General features: G+C 37.3%; 1 protein-coding gene across 4 annotated transcripts in view; it reads left to right on the forward strand.

Annotated features, from left to right (window-relative positions):
• The window catches only part of LOC112925122 (uncharacterized), a 158,481-nt gene that overhangs the window by 23,080 nt on the left and 122,520 nt on the right, over window positions 1-12,881 (forward strand). For all 4 annotated transcript variants that reach the window (XM_072738440.1, XM_072738449.1, XM_072738466.1 and 1 more), the window contains exons 5-10: window positions 3,090-3,203; window positions 4,265-4,459; window positions 5,809-5,962; window positions 7,638-7,795; window positions 10,670-10,822; window positions 12,613-12,714. In XM_072738440.1, coding sequence (XP_072594541.1) covers window positions 3,090-3,203; window positions 4,265-4,459; window positions 5,809-5,962; window positions 7,638-7,795; window positions 10,670-10,822; window positions 12,613-12,714 — 876 coding nt within the window. The remainder of the gene's footprint in view (window positions 1-3,089; window positions 3,204-4,264; window positions 4,460-5,808; window positions 5,963-7,637; window positions 7,796-10,669; window positions 10,823-12,612; window positions 12,715-12,881) is intronic.

The following is a 12,881-nucleotide window of genomic DNA, read 5'->3' on the forward strand; positions in this document are numbered from 1 at the left end:
ACATGATATGTAGAAAAACCACTTGATGGACATAGATCAAAATGTTATCAATCACTGTCTTTGGATGGCAGAACAATGAATTGCCTCTTTTTATTTTTATATATTTTCTAAATTTCTTATAATAGGTATGTTGTTTTGATTTTTAGATTCTTTGTTCTTTTGTTATGAGTTATATCCTTATTAGGCATACAAATTAGTTCATTAGCAACTAGTTAGCAATGAATGAATAAATGAATCACAAAGAAATAAAAGATGTTGAGATTCTATTTGCAAGTGAAACTTTTGTCATTATCTTCATTCAAAATTCATTCTCTTTCCCTCTTTTTTTTTTTTTAAACATTTTTTTTTAAATTTTTATTTATTTATGATAGTCACAGAGAGAGAGAGGCAGAGACACAGCTGGAGGGAGAAGCAGGCTCCATGCACCGGGAGCCCGATGTGGGATTCGATCCCGGGTCTCCAGGATCGCGCCCTGGGCCGAAGGCAGGCGCCAAACCGCTGCGCCACCCAGGGATCCCTCTCTTTCCCTCTTATTCTGGCATTCTTCATTCTTTTGTGTATATGGGTGATTCTCCTGGAGAGAAGGGGAGAGTGGAAATGGTGGCCCTTTGGTGAAGTCTGGAGACATTTTGGGTTGTCACAATTTGGGGAGGGGAGCAGATTGCTACTGGTATCTAGTGGGAAGAGGCCATGGATGCCGCTAAACATCCAACTATGCACAGGACAGTGCCCACCACAAAGAATTGTCCTGTCCCAAGATGTCAATAATGCTGAATTTGAGAAACCTTGGTATAGGCTAAGTTTCTGTATGATGTCATTTATTTTCTGCCTAAAGAACTTACTGTAACATTTCTTTTTTTATATATATAAAGATTTTATTCATTTATTCATTCTTGAGAGACAGAGAGAGAGGCAGAGACACAGGCAGAGGGAGAAGCAGGCTCCATGCAGGGAGCCCGACGCGGGACTCCCTCCTGAGATTCCAGGATCACGCCCTGGGCCGAAGGCAGGCGCCAAACTGCTGAGCCACCTGGGCTGCCCTGTAACATTTCTTATAGTACAGATCTGCCAGGGATAAATTATCTTTTTTTGTTAATGTCTTTATTTAGCCTTCATTTTAGAAGGATATTTTTGTTCAAAGTAAATTCTAGGTTGATAGTTTTTCTCTTTTATCACTTTAAAGATGTTGCTCCATTGTCTTCTGGCCTGCTTAGTTTCCATTTCTAACACAATGTGCCCTTCTGTTCTGTTTGCTTTTAAGATTTTCTCTTAATGGTTTTAAGCTATTTGATTATATGTTCCTTGATGAGTTTTTCTTTGTGTATCTCTTGCTTGGAATGGGCTGAACTACTTGGATTGTGATTTTATCATTTTCATCAATTTTTTAAAATTTTCAAATATAATTTCTTTAAATATAATTTCCATCTCCTTCCTTCCTTCCTCTTGGACTCCAATTACACATTTGTTAAATCACTTCATATCATTCTATAAGTCAATGAAGCTCTGTTAATTTATTTTCAGTCTTTTTTTTTTTCCTCAGTGCTTCATCTTGTAGTTTCTTCAAGTTCACTAATCTTTTCTTAGTTAAGCCCATCCAATGAATTTTTCATTTCACATATTATAGTTTTCATTTGTAGAAGTTCTATTTGACTGTTTCTGATATTTTTTTCATTTCCCTCTTTATTATGTTCACATTTTCCTTTTAATCCCTGAACAGGCTGGGCATGTTAGTAATAGCTCTTTTAAAGTTCTTGTTTGCTAATTTCACCACTGGTGCCATTTCTGGGTCTGTTTCTCTTCATTAGTTTTTCTCCTGCTTTTGGGTCACACTTTCCTGCTTCTTTTTGTGTCTAGTAATTTTTTTTTACGTTGGACATTGCAATCTTACATTTTTGAATGCTGATTTTTGGGGGATTCTTTTAGAGAGTATTGGACTTTATTATGACAGACATTTAAGTTGTACATCAGTTTCATACTTTCAAGACTTGATGTCAAGCTTTATTAGATCAGATTTACAGTAACATTCACTTAGGGTCATTTATCCTTATTACTAAAGTGTGACTCTTCTGGTGTCTACACTGAATGCGTCAGGTGTTCAGTGAGGACTCTCCACTCTGTGTGATTAAAACTTGAACATCTCTTGTCCCTTATAAACTGTGAGATCTATTCAGCTTACAGTTCCCTAGTCATTCTTTGCATGGCCTCATGGAGTGTCACCCTCTGTATGCATAGCTTAATAGCAAAAAAACTCAAAGAGATCTCTATGCAGATTTTTGGAGCCTTTCTTTGCATAATATCCCCCTTTCCAGTACTCTGTCCTGCAAACTCCAGCTGACTCTGTCTCCTAAGCTTTGATGTCTTTCTACTTAACTAAGAGAGACTATCATGCTCTGCTTGGGATTCCCTTTCTTACTCCCTTGTTTAGAAACTGCCTTCTTCAGGCAGAAAACCGAGGTAGTTGTAGGGCTCATTTAATTTGTTTCCTTTTTCTCAAAGACCACAGTCCTGCATTGTGAGTTGTCTTATGTCAGAAGATAGTTGTCTTGTTTATTTTGTCCTATTTTCTAGTTGTTTATGATAGAATGATAAATCTGGTCCTACTTATTCCATCATAGCCATTATTATATTTATTATCATAAATGAAACATTCAAAAATGGTAGGTTTATTTAACTATTTTAAAATCTAAATAACATTTCTAGTCTAAGATGAAAAGCTGAAATCTTACCTGAATGTGCTTTGTATTTTTTAGACTCATAACTTCAGTTTTTAAGAAATTTTGAGCTTAGCCTTAGACAATTGTGCAGGCTATTATGTCACTGGTAAAATTGTTCACTAACTGAAAAATGAAACTGTAGTCTGTTAGATTGGCAACAGATTATATAGATTTAGAAATACATACTTGCTTTATTTAAATTTAATGATATCTTAAGCTAGGTTTCTTAATTTTGTGATCTTCGTGTAGAAAAATCTATCTTTCTGAAACAACCAGAGACTGATTTTCCTATTGTTAGCGTTCTTAAAACTTAATTCAGTCTTTGTACTATAATTGTATTCTAAGTGTTAATTTTTATTGTTGTTTTTGTTAAAGTATTATACAGAGAGAATTACCCAGCTGGCCCAGAGTAAATATTTACACATGCTTAGATGGAAGAGGTTTTGCCAGCACAGTAAGATTATGGAGCAACTTTATCCTTTTTACAAGGTAAGAAACCTAGAAATAGAATCTGATTCTAGGTTTGTGGGCTCTTTTTTATAGTGAAACAAAATGGTCAATACATTTGTCAGTGCATATTATTAAATATAGTCATTATACCTGTACATTAGATCTCTAGACTTATTCAACCTTCATAACTGCAAATTTGTATCCTTTGACCAATATTTCCCCACCTTCCAGCCCCTCGTAACCACTGTTTTACTCTCTGTTTCTATAGTTTAACTTTTTTTTTTAATTCATCGTGTAACCATTCGGTATTTGTCTTTCTCTGTCTTACTTGTTTCACTTAGCATAATGTCCTCCAGGTCCATTCTTAATGTCGCAGTGTTAGGATTTCCTTCTTTCCCATAGCTGAATAATATTCCACTATATATGCCACATCTTCTTTATCCACTCATCCATAAACAGACTCATAGATGGTTTCCATATCTTGGCAATTGGGAATAATGTTTCAGTAGATGTGGAAATACAAATATCTCCTTAAGATACTAATTTTGTTTTCTTCAAATATGTACCCAGAGATATACTATAGATTATATGGCATTCCTATTTTAATTTTTTGAGGACTCTCCATACTGTTTTCCATAAGGGCTGTACCAATTTACATTCTTACCAATAGTGTATCTTGTCAGTTTTTTTAAGTCATGGCTAAAGATGGGAAAGGAACTAATGGATGCACCTATTTGCCTCTTCTACCAGTGGCAGAAGATAATGGCACCTATTTTTAAGGATGAGATTTGAAGGAAACTTTGTATGATAAAAAAATGCATTTTTCTTCATGGATTTGGCCTCTTCTGCTATAGTTGAACAGCTATGAAGCCACCCTCAGTTACCAAACATCTGTATGCACTGACTGTGCTAAAGTCTCTCTCTCCTAAGAATGTGACCACTGCTATTGTCAGTCAAATTCAGAATGTGAAAGATCTTTGATATTCCAGGAGCCTCTTATTTGGCTCCCAAATAGCATTACCCTATGCTTGGAAGCAAATGACCCAAGAGAATAAGGGTTGCAAATAACCATGTTCTGTTTCTGCATTACTTTTAAACAGAAACAAGTTGCCTACATTATGGAGGAGTACAATGATGCCCTTCAGAGAGCTGAAAGATTGTCTGTTGCCCGAGAAAATTTCCTTACGGGAAAAAATAATCCTTCTAACTTAGTGACACAAGAAGACCTGACAATTTATACAAAGTGGTTTGTGTGTCACCTACATTCACTCAGGACTATTCACCACTACCTACAGGTGTGTGAAACATAGTTATGTGATGATGTGGTTCCCTCCCATGATGGTCAGCATTGTTTATTCACATTTGTCAACTACTTTTGGATTGTCACTGTTTCTGTATTCTACTTACCCTACAAATGACAGGAAAATAATGAGTCATTAGCTTTTTTCTTTGTTTTTTTTTTTTAATATTTTTTTTATTTTTTATTATTTTTATTTTTTTAATTTTTCTTTATTTATGATAGTCATACAGAGAGAGAGGGAGAGAGGCAGAGACAAAGGCAGAGGGAGGAGCAGGCTCCATGCACCGGGAGCCCGACGTGGGATTCGATCCCGGGTCTCCAGGATCGCGCCCTGGGCCAAAGGCAGGCGCCAAACCGCTGCGCCACCCAGGGATCCCAGATTTTTTCTTTGAAACTTTTGAAAACTTTTTTTTCTGAAAGCTTGCTTTAATGAAACTACTCCTCCGTTAGTTTTCTCAAAGATGTCTCCGTTATATTATTTCATATTCACTCTGCAAGTTCTTGTTTTCATCAGCTTGTTCAGAACTTATGATGTTCAATTTAGACCCACTTTTTAATTCAGCAATATCTAATGAGGGTCTAATGAGGGTCTAATATATGCCAGGTATGTGTCAGGGCCATGAAGCAAAAACATGGTCTTTCCTGAAAAGTAACTGGGTCCCAGGCTGGTAGGAAAATGGGCAAGTAAATAGTCAACTGAAATACAATATGGTAAGAGAGAATAAGTATAAGCACAAAGTACAGAGAATCACAGAGGAGACGCACAGAGGAGGCTAGGCTAGAGACATCAGAAATGAGTGATGTGATCATATTTTCATTTTGGAAAGATTATTATTTTGCCACCTAAATCTTTTCCTGCTCCTCTATGGCTTATCTCAGTGATAAGATACAGTTATCCAAACCAGAAAGCTGGCCATCTTCCTAACTTCAGGCCTTCCCTAGTTAGTCACCATAGTGTCTCCCTCTGAAACCTCTCTCCCCAGTCATGTGTATAGTAACATTCTGCTCATAAGTCCCCATCCCCCACTAAACTGTAAACTCTTTGAGGTTGGTCCCACTACTTACTCTTCTTGATATCACTAGCACCTCACACAATGTCTTGTCATCATCCATTATGGATGCTTGATCAATGTAGATATGCTTGGAGGTTAATGTTGCTTAGCATTGGTGATTATAATAGGTCTCTTAGGTCTAGATTTAGCACCTTATGTTTGAGCAGGTTACTAAGGCCCAACTCTGCCTCCTTCTCCTCTATCAAAGCAAAGGTTTGCTCCTGAGCCTAAGTGTGAAAGCTTCTGTGAGAATTGAGTTGACTTTTAGCCTCTTGGTTGTGCTTTTCTGTAGTCACTCCAGTATTTGCCTATCTCCAAAGTGTTGAATATAGCTGTCAATGAAGGTCCTGAGGCTGATCAGGAGAATGAAAGGGTCTGGGTCAATGACATCGACCCTAACATCCGGGGTTGTACATCTCCGGGCCCAGTGAATACCAGGATTTCAGGTAAGAAATTAGTCTTCTTTCCACCAGGATAATGTGGAGAAAGAAGATTGTGGTTTTGCACATGTGTTATTTTGTCACATGATCTTGCTTAAAGCTTTTCTATATACCAAGAAAGTTATACCTTCTTAATAAATAAGTATTAACATAATATTTTCTGATGGAAAAAATAAGTATTTTTCTTAGCCATTATTATCTTCATCTTTATAACTGGCAAATAGAAAAAGAAGCAATGAACTTCAAGTTGGGAGTACTGGGTTCTAGACATGTTTTTGTCATGGCTTCACTGTGAACCTGCATGTTTAGGTCATTTCATCTCTTTGGGCTTCAATTTATTCATCTTCAAAATAAATCTTTCAGATTAAGTTTTGTCTAAGACCTCTTTTAAGTTTTAATATTACATGTTTTAAACTGGTATGGAGGTTCCTCAAGAAATTAAGAATAGAGCTACCCTACAACTCAGCAATTGAACTACTAGGTATCTACCCCAAAGATACAAATGTAGTGATCTGAGGGGGCACCTGCACCCCAATGTTCATAGCACAATGCCCACAATAGCCAAACTGTAGAAAAAGCTGAGATGTCCATCGACAGATGAATGGATAAAGAAGATATGGTATGTATATACAATGGAATATTACTCAGCCGTCAAGAAGGACCAATACTTAACATTTACATAGATGTGGATGGAACTGGAAGGTATTATGCTGAGTGAAATAAGTCAGTCAGAGAGAGACAATTATCATATGGTTTCACTCATGTGTAGAATATAAGAAACAACACATAACAACCATAGGGTAAGGGAGGGAAAACTAAATGACAAGTCATCAGAGAGGGAGAAAAACCATGACAGACTCTTACCTATAAAAAACAAACTGAGGATTGAAGGAGGGGATGTGAGTAGGGGGATGAAATAATTTAGTGATGGGCATTAAGGAGGGCAGGTGATGTGATGAATACCAGGTGTTTTACACAACTGAAAAATCATTGAATACTACATCTGAAACTAAGGATGTACTTTATATTGCCTAATTGAATTTAAATTTAAAAATTTTGATAAATAAAAAAATAATTTCCTTATGTGAATCAATATAATGGTCTTCCTGCCCTTATCTTGTGTTATAGAAGACTAAGAAACCTAATTAGGTTTCTACTCTGAGTGACATATTTGCTTGGGATGTGCACAGAGTGACACAGGAGCACCTGAGGAGACAGCCAACCTAGTTGTGAGGAATCAGTGAAGGCATCTCAAAGGAAAGGAGTCCAAAATGAGTCTTTAGAAATGAACAAGAGTGAACCAGGCAAAAGGAGATAAAGTCTCACCTTCTAATTTTCTGGTTAATTTATAAATCATTCTCTTAGTTTACCACAAAGGAATATAAGTAGTTCTGCTCCCACTAAGTCATTCTCCAAAGGATCTGTTGGGTTTCTCCTATAGGCCATGTGACAGAGACTGGTCCTTGCTCCCTCCCTCAGAAAGCCAGCCTCAAGAGTTTGTCAGATAGGCACAGCCCAATGTGGCACAGCCTGTAAATTATGGCAGAGGATGTTGGGTAAAGCAGAATGGCCCTTTCTTTTAGCAGAGGAGATCCTGCCTCCAGTTATCTTAAAGGATGTTCCATTTTCTTTCCCCAACTAGTGCTTATTGGTCTTCATGCTCTTGATTTTGGGTTTTTAGGGCTGACGAGAAGAGAAGCTGCCTTTTTCCTGCCCCAACACGTGACTGAAAGAGAAGAACTGACACCTCAGCTGGGGGTTCTGCTCTCCCATTTCAATATCCCCTATGACTTGGAAGAGCTGAGGGATGCTGCTCAGGAAATCGAACTTTTTAATTTGGTACTTGATGGACTCTTTCTTAATACAAAGATAGGTGTTTGTAAAAGAAAATACTACTGTTTGCCACAAAATACCACTATCCTGCCACAATTGTTTCTAGAGTGATAAACTGTAATAGTAATAGGTAAGATTTAGAATGGCAATTGAACTTCCCCTCTATTAAGAGTATTGGGACCCTTGTATATATAATCCAGAGGGATTGCAGGATTGATTTTTCTGCAGAATTTAAAGAAAAAAAGTAGGTTGGAGTCCATAATAGATGATGCAAATGTAGCCAAGATTCGGCAGATTTGCATAATGGAGTTGTCTAGAGTCTCGAGCCCTTTGATCCTCATGATGTGTTATAATAGCTCTCCTATTGGCAAAATGCTTTATATTCAATAGAGTTCATATTGCATAGTGATTTTTAAAGTCAAGCAGTCTGCTTTGCTATAATAGTGTTGCACTTCCTTTAAAAAAGCCTCATGTTAACAAAAACCATGTTAAAACTTATTTCTAAGGTAAAAATAAGATTATGTATAGACAGCTTCAAGTTTATTACACCAAGTTTTCAGCCAAAGCTTCAACAATAAAGAAATTTTTCTAGCTCTGGGCTTACAATATTTGCAAATATGTATATTTCCTAGGTAAAAATAGTAAACTGATTGATCCAAACAAGCAAAAATAAAATCTGAATGTTTTTGAGTGCTCTTTGTGTAAGAAGGAGCCACTGTCTTCTCTGTCATCACTTGCCTTGACATTCAGGTTTCACTTCCATTTGTGCTTATTCCAGCATGATTTTACTAGGATTATTTTTGTATGTAACACAGGTTCTTTACGCTCCCTAAAACTGGTAGTGTCACATGTACTCAGGTTTCTTCGAAAGTGATGATGTTTTAGCTTTTGCCTTTCTTTTCATATCACCAGCAGCACTATCTACAATAGAGCCCTTCTTTTGTTTTTTTAAAATTTTATTTATTTATTTGAGAGAGAGAGAGAGAGAGAGAGAGAGAGCAGGAGGGAGAGGAAGAGAGAATCTGAAACAAACTCTGAGCTGAGTGCAGACCCTGACGTGGGGCTCCCTCTCACGGCTGTGAGGTTATGACCCAAGCCAAAACCAAGTGTCAGACGCTGAACTAACTGGGCCACCCAGGGACCCCTACAACAGAGCGCTTCTATGGGAGTATCTTTACCCTCATTATCAGCAAGTATTATGAGATAAATACAAATAAATACAAATAAATTGTAATACAGTAGACTATTGTCAATGATAACAAAAGAAAATGAGGCTGCTGAGCCAACTTGTTCCCAAAGAACAACTTGTTTCCCTTATATAGTGATAGTTTCTATTTCTGACTTTCTTATAACAGTATTATATGCAATGCTTGTGCTCACAGGATAATCACATTACAACAGCTTTTTTTTATGTGTAGGCAGAGTTCTTATATTTGGGTACTGTTTATTCTGGTTCTCTATCTAATTCCTTAGAGCAGGGTCAGCCAACTACAGCCTGCAGGCCACCATCTGTTTTGTTTTGTTTTTTATATAAGTTTAATTGAAATTCATCCATGCCCATTCATTTGCATATTACCTATGACTGCTTTCACAGCACAACTGCAGAGCTGAATAGTTGCAACAGAGACCTATGTATGGTCTGCAAAGGCTAAAATATTTATTATTTGACTCTAAGAAAAATGCTGCTGCCCTAGCCCTAGACTAGCACTGTCTCCTTGAACTTCCTGCACTGTTAGATATGATCTGTATCTGCACAGTTCAATATGTTAACCATGCAGCTATTAACCACTTAAAATGTGGGTAGTGTAAGTGAAGAACTAAAATATAAATTTTATATAATTTTAATGAATTTACATTTAGTTTTATTTATTTTTTAATTTTTTTAAAATTTACATTTAAATGTTAAACAGACACATATGACTAGGGGCCGTAGTATTGCATAGCACAACCCACAAGTTACCAGCATTAACTGAAAGAATCTTTAGCTCTGTGACAAATTGAACTTACTCTCACATTCCAGAATCCTTTATTAAGCTCCCAGTATGTGCCAGAACCATGGTAGGTTCTGTGTGCGTGTGTGCGTGTGTGTGTTTGTGTATGTAATAAAATATATACAAGATTGACCATTTTAACCATTCATAAATGCACAGTTTAGTGGCATTAATTACATCCACATTGTTGTGCAACCATCACCATGTGGCTCCTTCTTGAGATTCACAGTCTGTGCCCTCGAGAAGTTTACCAGGTAGTAAGGAAATCATAACGTATTATGGCCAGTACAATGAGGAAGGTACTACCATAGGCTCAGGAAGCCTGGGCCTGCTCTGGAGAAGGGAAGAAGTGTTCTACATTTTGGCGGGAGGCATTTATAAGACAGAATGTGCTAGTAGCCTCGGTCTGAAAATGAAGGGTGAAGGAACTGGCTGAGATACCCTAAAAACTTTTAACAGATCCCAACGTCTGGAACCTTCTCTCTAGCAACATCCTGGTCAGTATTCTGGGACCAAGATTTATCTAACCTTTGGATTTTCTAGTTTGTCAGGTGGACGAAAAAAGAACGTATTTCTAAAGGCGGACAATTTCACTTCCCATTTAGGGGCCATCTCAACTTACATATAAATAGATATATTACATAATTTCCAATCTTTGGAACAGATATTCAGAACAAGTAACACTTCCAACACAGTTATGGCAATGAGCTGACTTAATACCTGTCCCTCGCAGGATATACATTCAATGCCTGTTACTGTCACAGACTCATGATTCATTAATTAGTTTAACTCCAAGATTGTCCCAAAGGGAATCAATAGCTATTTTTGAAATTGCCTATAATCTGAGACTTTTTCTGCATTCCACTTCCCTCTCCTTAATCCTTTTCAGGTTTCCCAAAAATTTCAAAGCATCTTCATGGAGCAACAGACAATGCAAACATTTCCAGAATATGATGCTGAGGTAGATAAAGTAGAGAACTTGGGTTTGGCAGGACCTGGTATGACCTTGAAAAAAAGAGCTAACTGGATTTCCTTTATAAAGGTAAGAGACCTGTGGTGACAGTCACCTGTCAGTGATGTCAGCAGTGTCACAAAGTATCTTCCACACTAGCCAGGCAACTTGGCAGTACCAGGTCTGTCAGGTCCTAGTGTCCCCTCTCCTCAATGCCCTAAGCAAACTGTCCCTAGGAGGAAAGGTAGGTGCCTGGCCTTGTACACAAGGACCCCCCAGCTCCTCCCTGCCTTGGGTCCATGTTGAAATTAGCCATGTTGACCTACCCTTCTCTGGAAAGTTCCTATTCTCCTGTACTCTCTCTTGGGTCAGAACTCCATTCTTCTTGTTAGTGATCTTGGTTACTTGGCTAGAACCAAGAATAACTCTGAAATGTATAATTGAGTTGTATAAATCCAGATTTTTAGTCAAAAACTATTCACTGAGTATATACTATGTCAGGAATGACTCTTGGTTCCAGAGGTACACAATTCACAAACAATACCAAGTAAGCAGATTAAATAAGATGATTTGGGGTAGTGGTAAGTATAGTTGATTCTCATTGTTTGGGGGTAGTTGTGTCCTATAAAGTTGCCACAAACACTGAATTAACAAATACTGAACCATATATTGCTCATAGGGGAAATACAAGGTTAGGTACATCAACTGATTGATACGTAACCTTGCTTTATGTGTGTTTCTGTTTAAAGATATTTTATTTAATATATGTTTTTGATTCGATAGTATTGAACTCATGGCCAATAGCACTATAACTTGTGATTGAGCAAAGCTTATCAAACATAAACATTTCTTCTATAAGACATATCACAGCCTTCCTGTACTTCGGAGCACGAGGCTACACTTCAGCAATACACTTAGGGGCCATTTTAAACACTGAAATCACCACCACCAAAAAAAAAAAAAAAACCAAAAAGCAAAACACAAAAATATAGAAATGTGCCACTAACTAGACCACAAAAAAGGACACTTATTTACAGAATGAGAGCTGAAACAAGAAGACAGAATGTCACCTTGTGTGACCTTGGCTGAGAACGTGGAGTTGGGTGATTCGAATTTTTTCACCATTCTTTGCATGTCTGTGAGTAACCAGGATAGGCCAGTATTGATTTTGGGGATTATGAACAAATTTTAGTGAGAAAAGTTTGCAAATACAAAATCCATGAGTGAGAGGATCAACTATATTATGTAGGAAAGAAAAGTCTTATGTGATAAAGGTGAATGGAAGGAAAGGAGAGGAAAATCAAAGGTGACTCCTAAGTAATGAGGCTTGAGCAAATGGGTGGTTGGTGTAGGGAAAGCCAGATTTTCTGTTCTAGAATATTATATTTGCCTTCCAACTATAAGTATCAAGGAGATAGTTGGATATAACATACTGGAACTTAGAGCTAGATATAAATTTGAAGGTTATTAAGTATATTGATGTTTTTATAACTATAGAGCTAATTTTTAAATACGCCCTGTTAATGGGTAAGGTAAAATTTTATATGCGGAGTCTTTGTGGGAGAACTTCTCTCACTCTAAAAATCAAGTGTGGTGTCCAATACTGATGGATGGATTTAGGGTCCCTCCTGCTCATGGAGGGTGCTGTGTTGTCCCAGATGAAGCTAATGCATCTCATAGGCTAGGCACCAATAGGAACTGCCACTCCCATCTCGCTCCATGCTCTGTGAGCCCATATAGACCCTTTCCAAGACTTCACATGCTCTAATCAACCTTCTAGCACCAAGGCATTTCAGAAGGTCCTTGAATCCCTTTGCTTGCAACTTTTATTGCTAACCATTCTGTTATGTTGTAACTGTGTGAACATGTTTGTCCACTAGATTAAGCCAAAATGTGATCCTTGGCAAAAGAAGATTTTGACCAAACTGAAAGAACGGAAAAGAATAGATGTATTGATGCAACTCCAGGCAAAGTTTTTGAAAGTAAGAAATGGCCATATTCCCTTGTAGATAAAGTTCTTGCTAAAATCATTCTCAGAAAATTGAATTTTCTTTTCCTTTTTAAGAAATATTAGCCATGGATTCACTATGAAGGCTTTATTTGGAACTTTCTAATCTAATTGCCAAAATTTTATAGTCTTGTTAGTTTT

The sequence above is a fragment of the Vulpes vulpes genome, chromosome 1, assembly GCF_048418805.1.
Source record: "Vulpes vulpes isolate BD-2025 chromosome 1, VulVul3, whole genome shotgun sequence".
NCBI lineage: Eukaryota > Metazoa > Chordata > Mammalia > Carnivora > Canidae > Vulpes > Vulpes vulpes.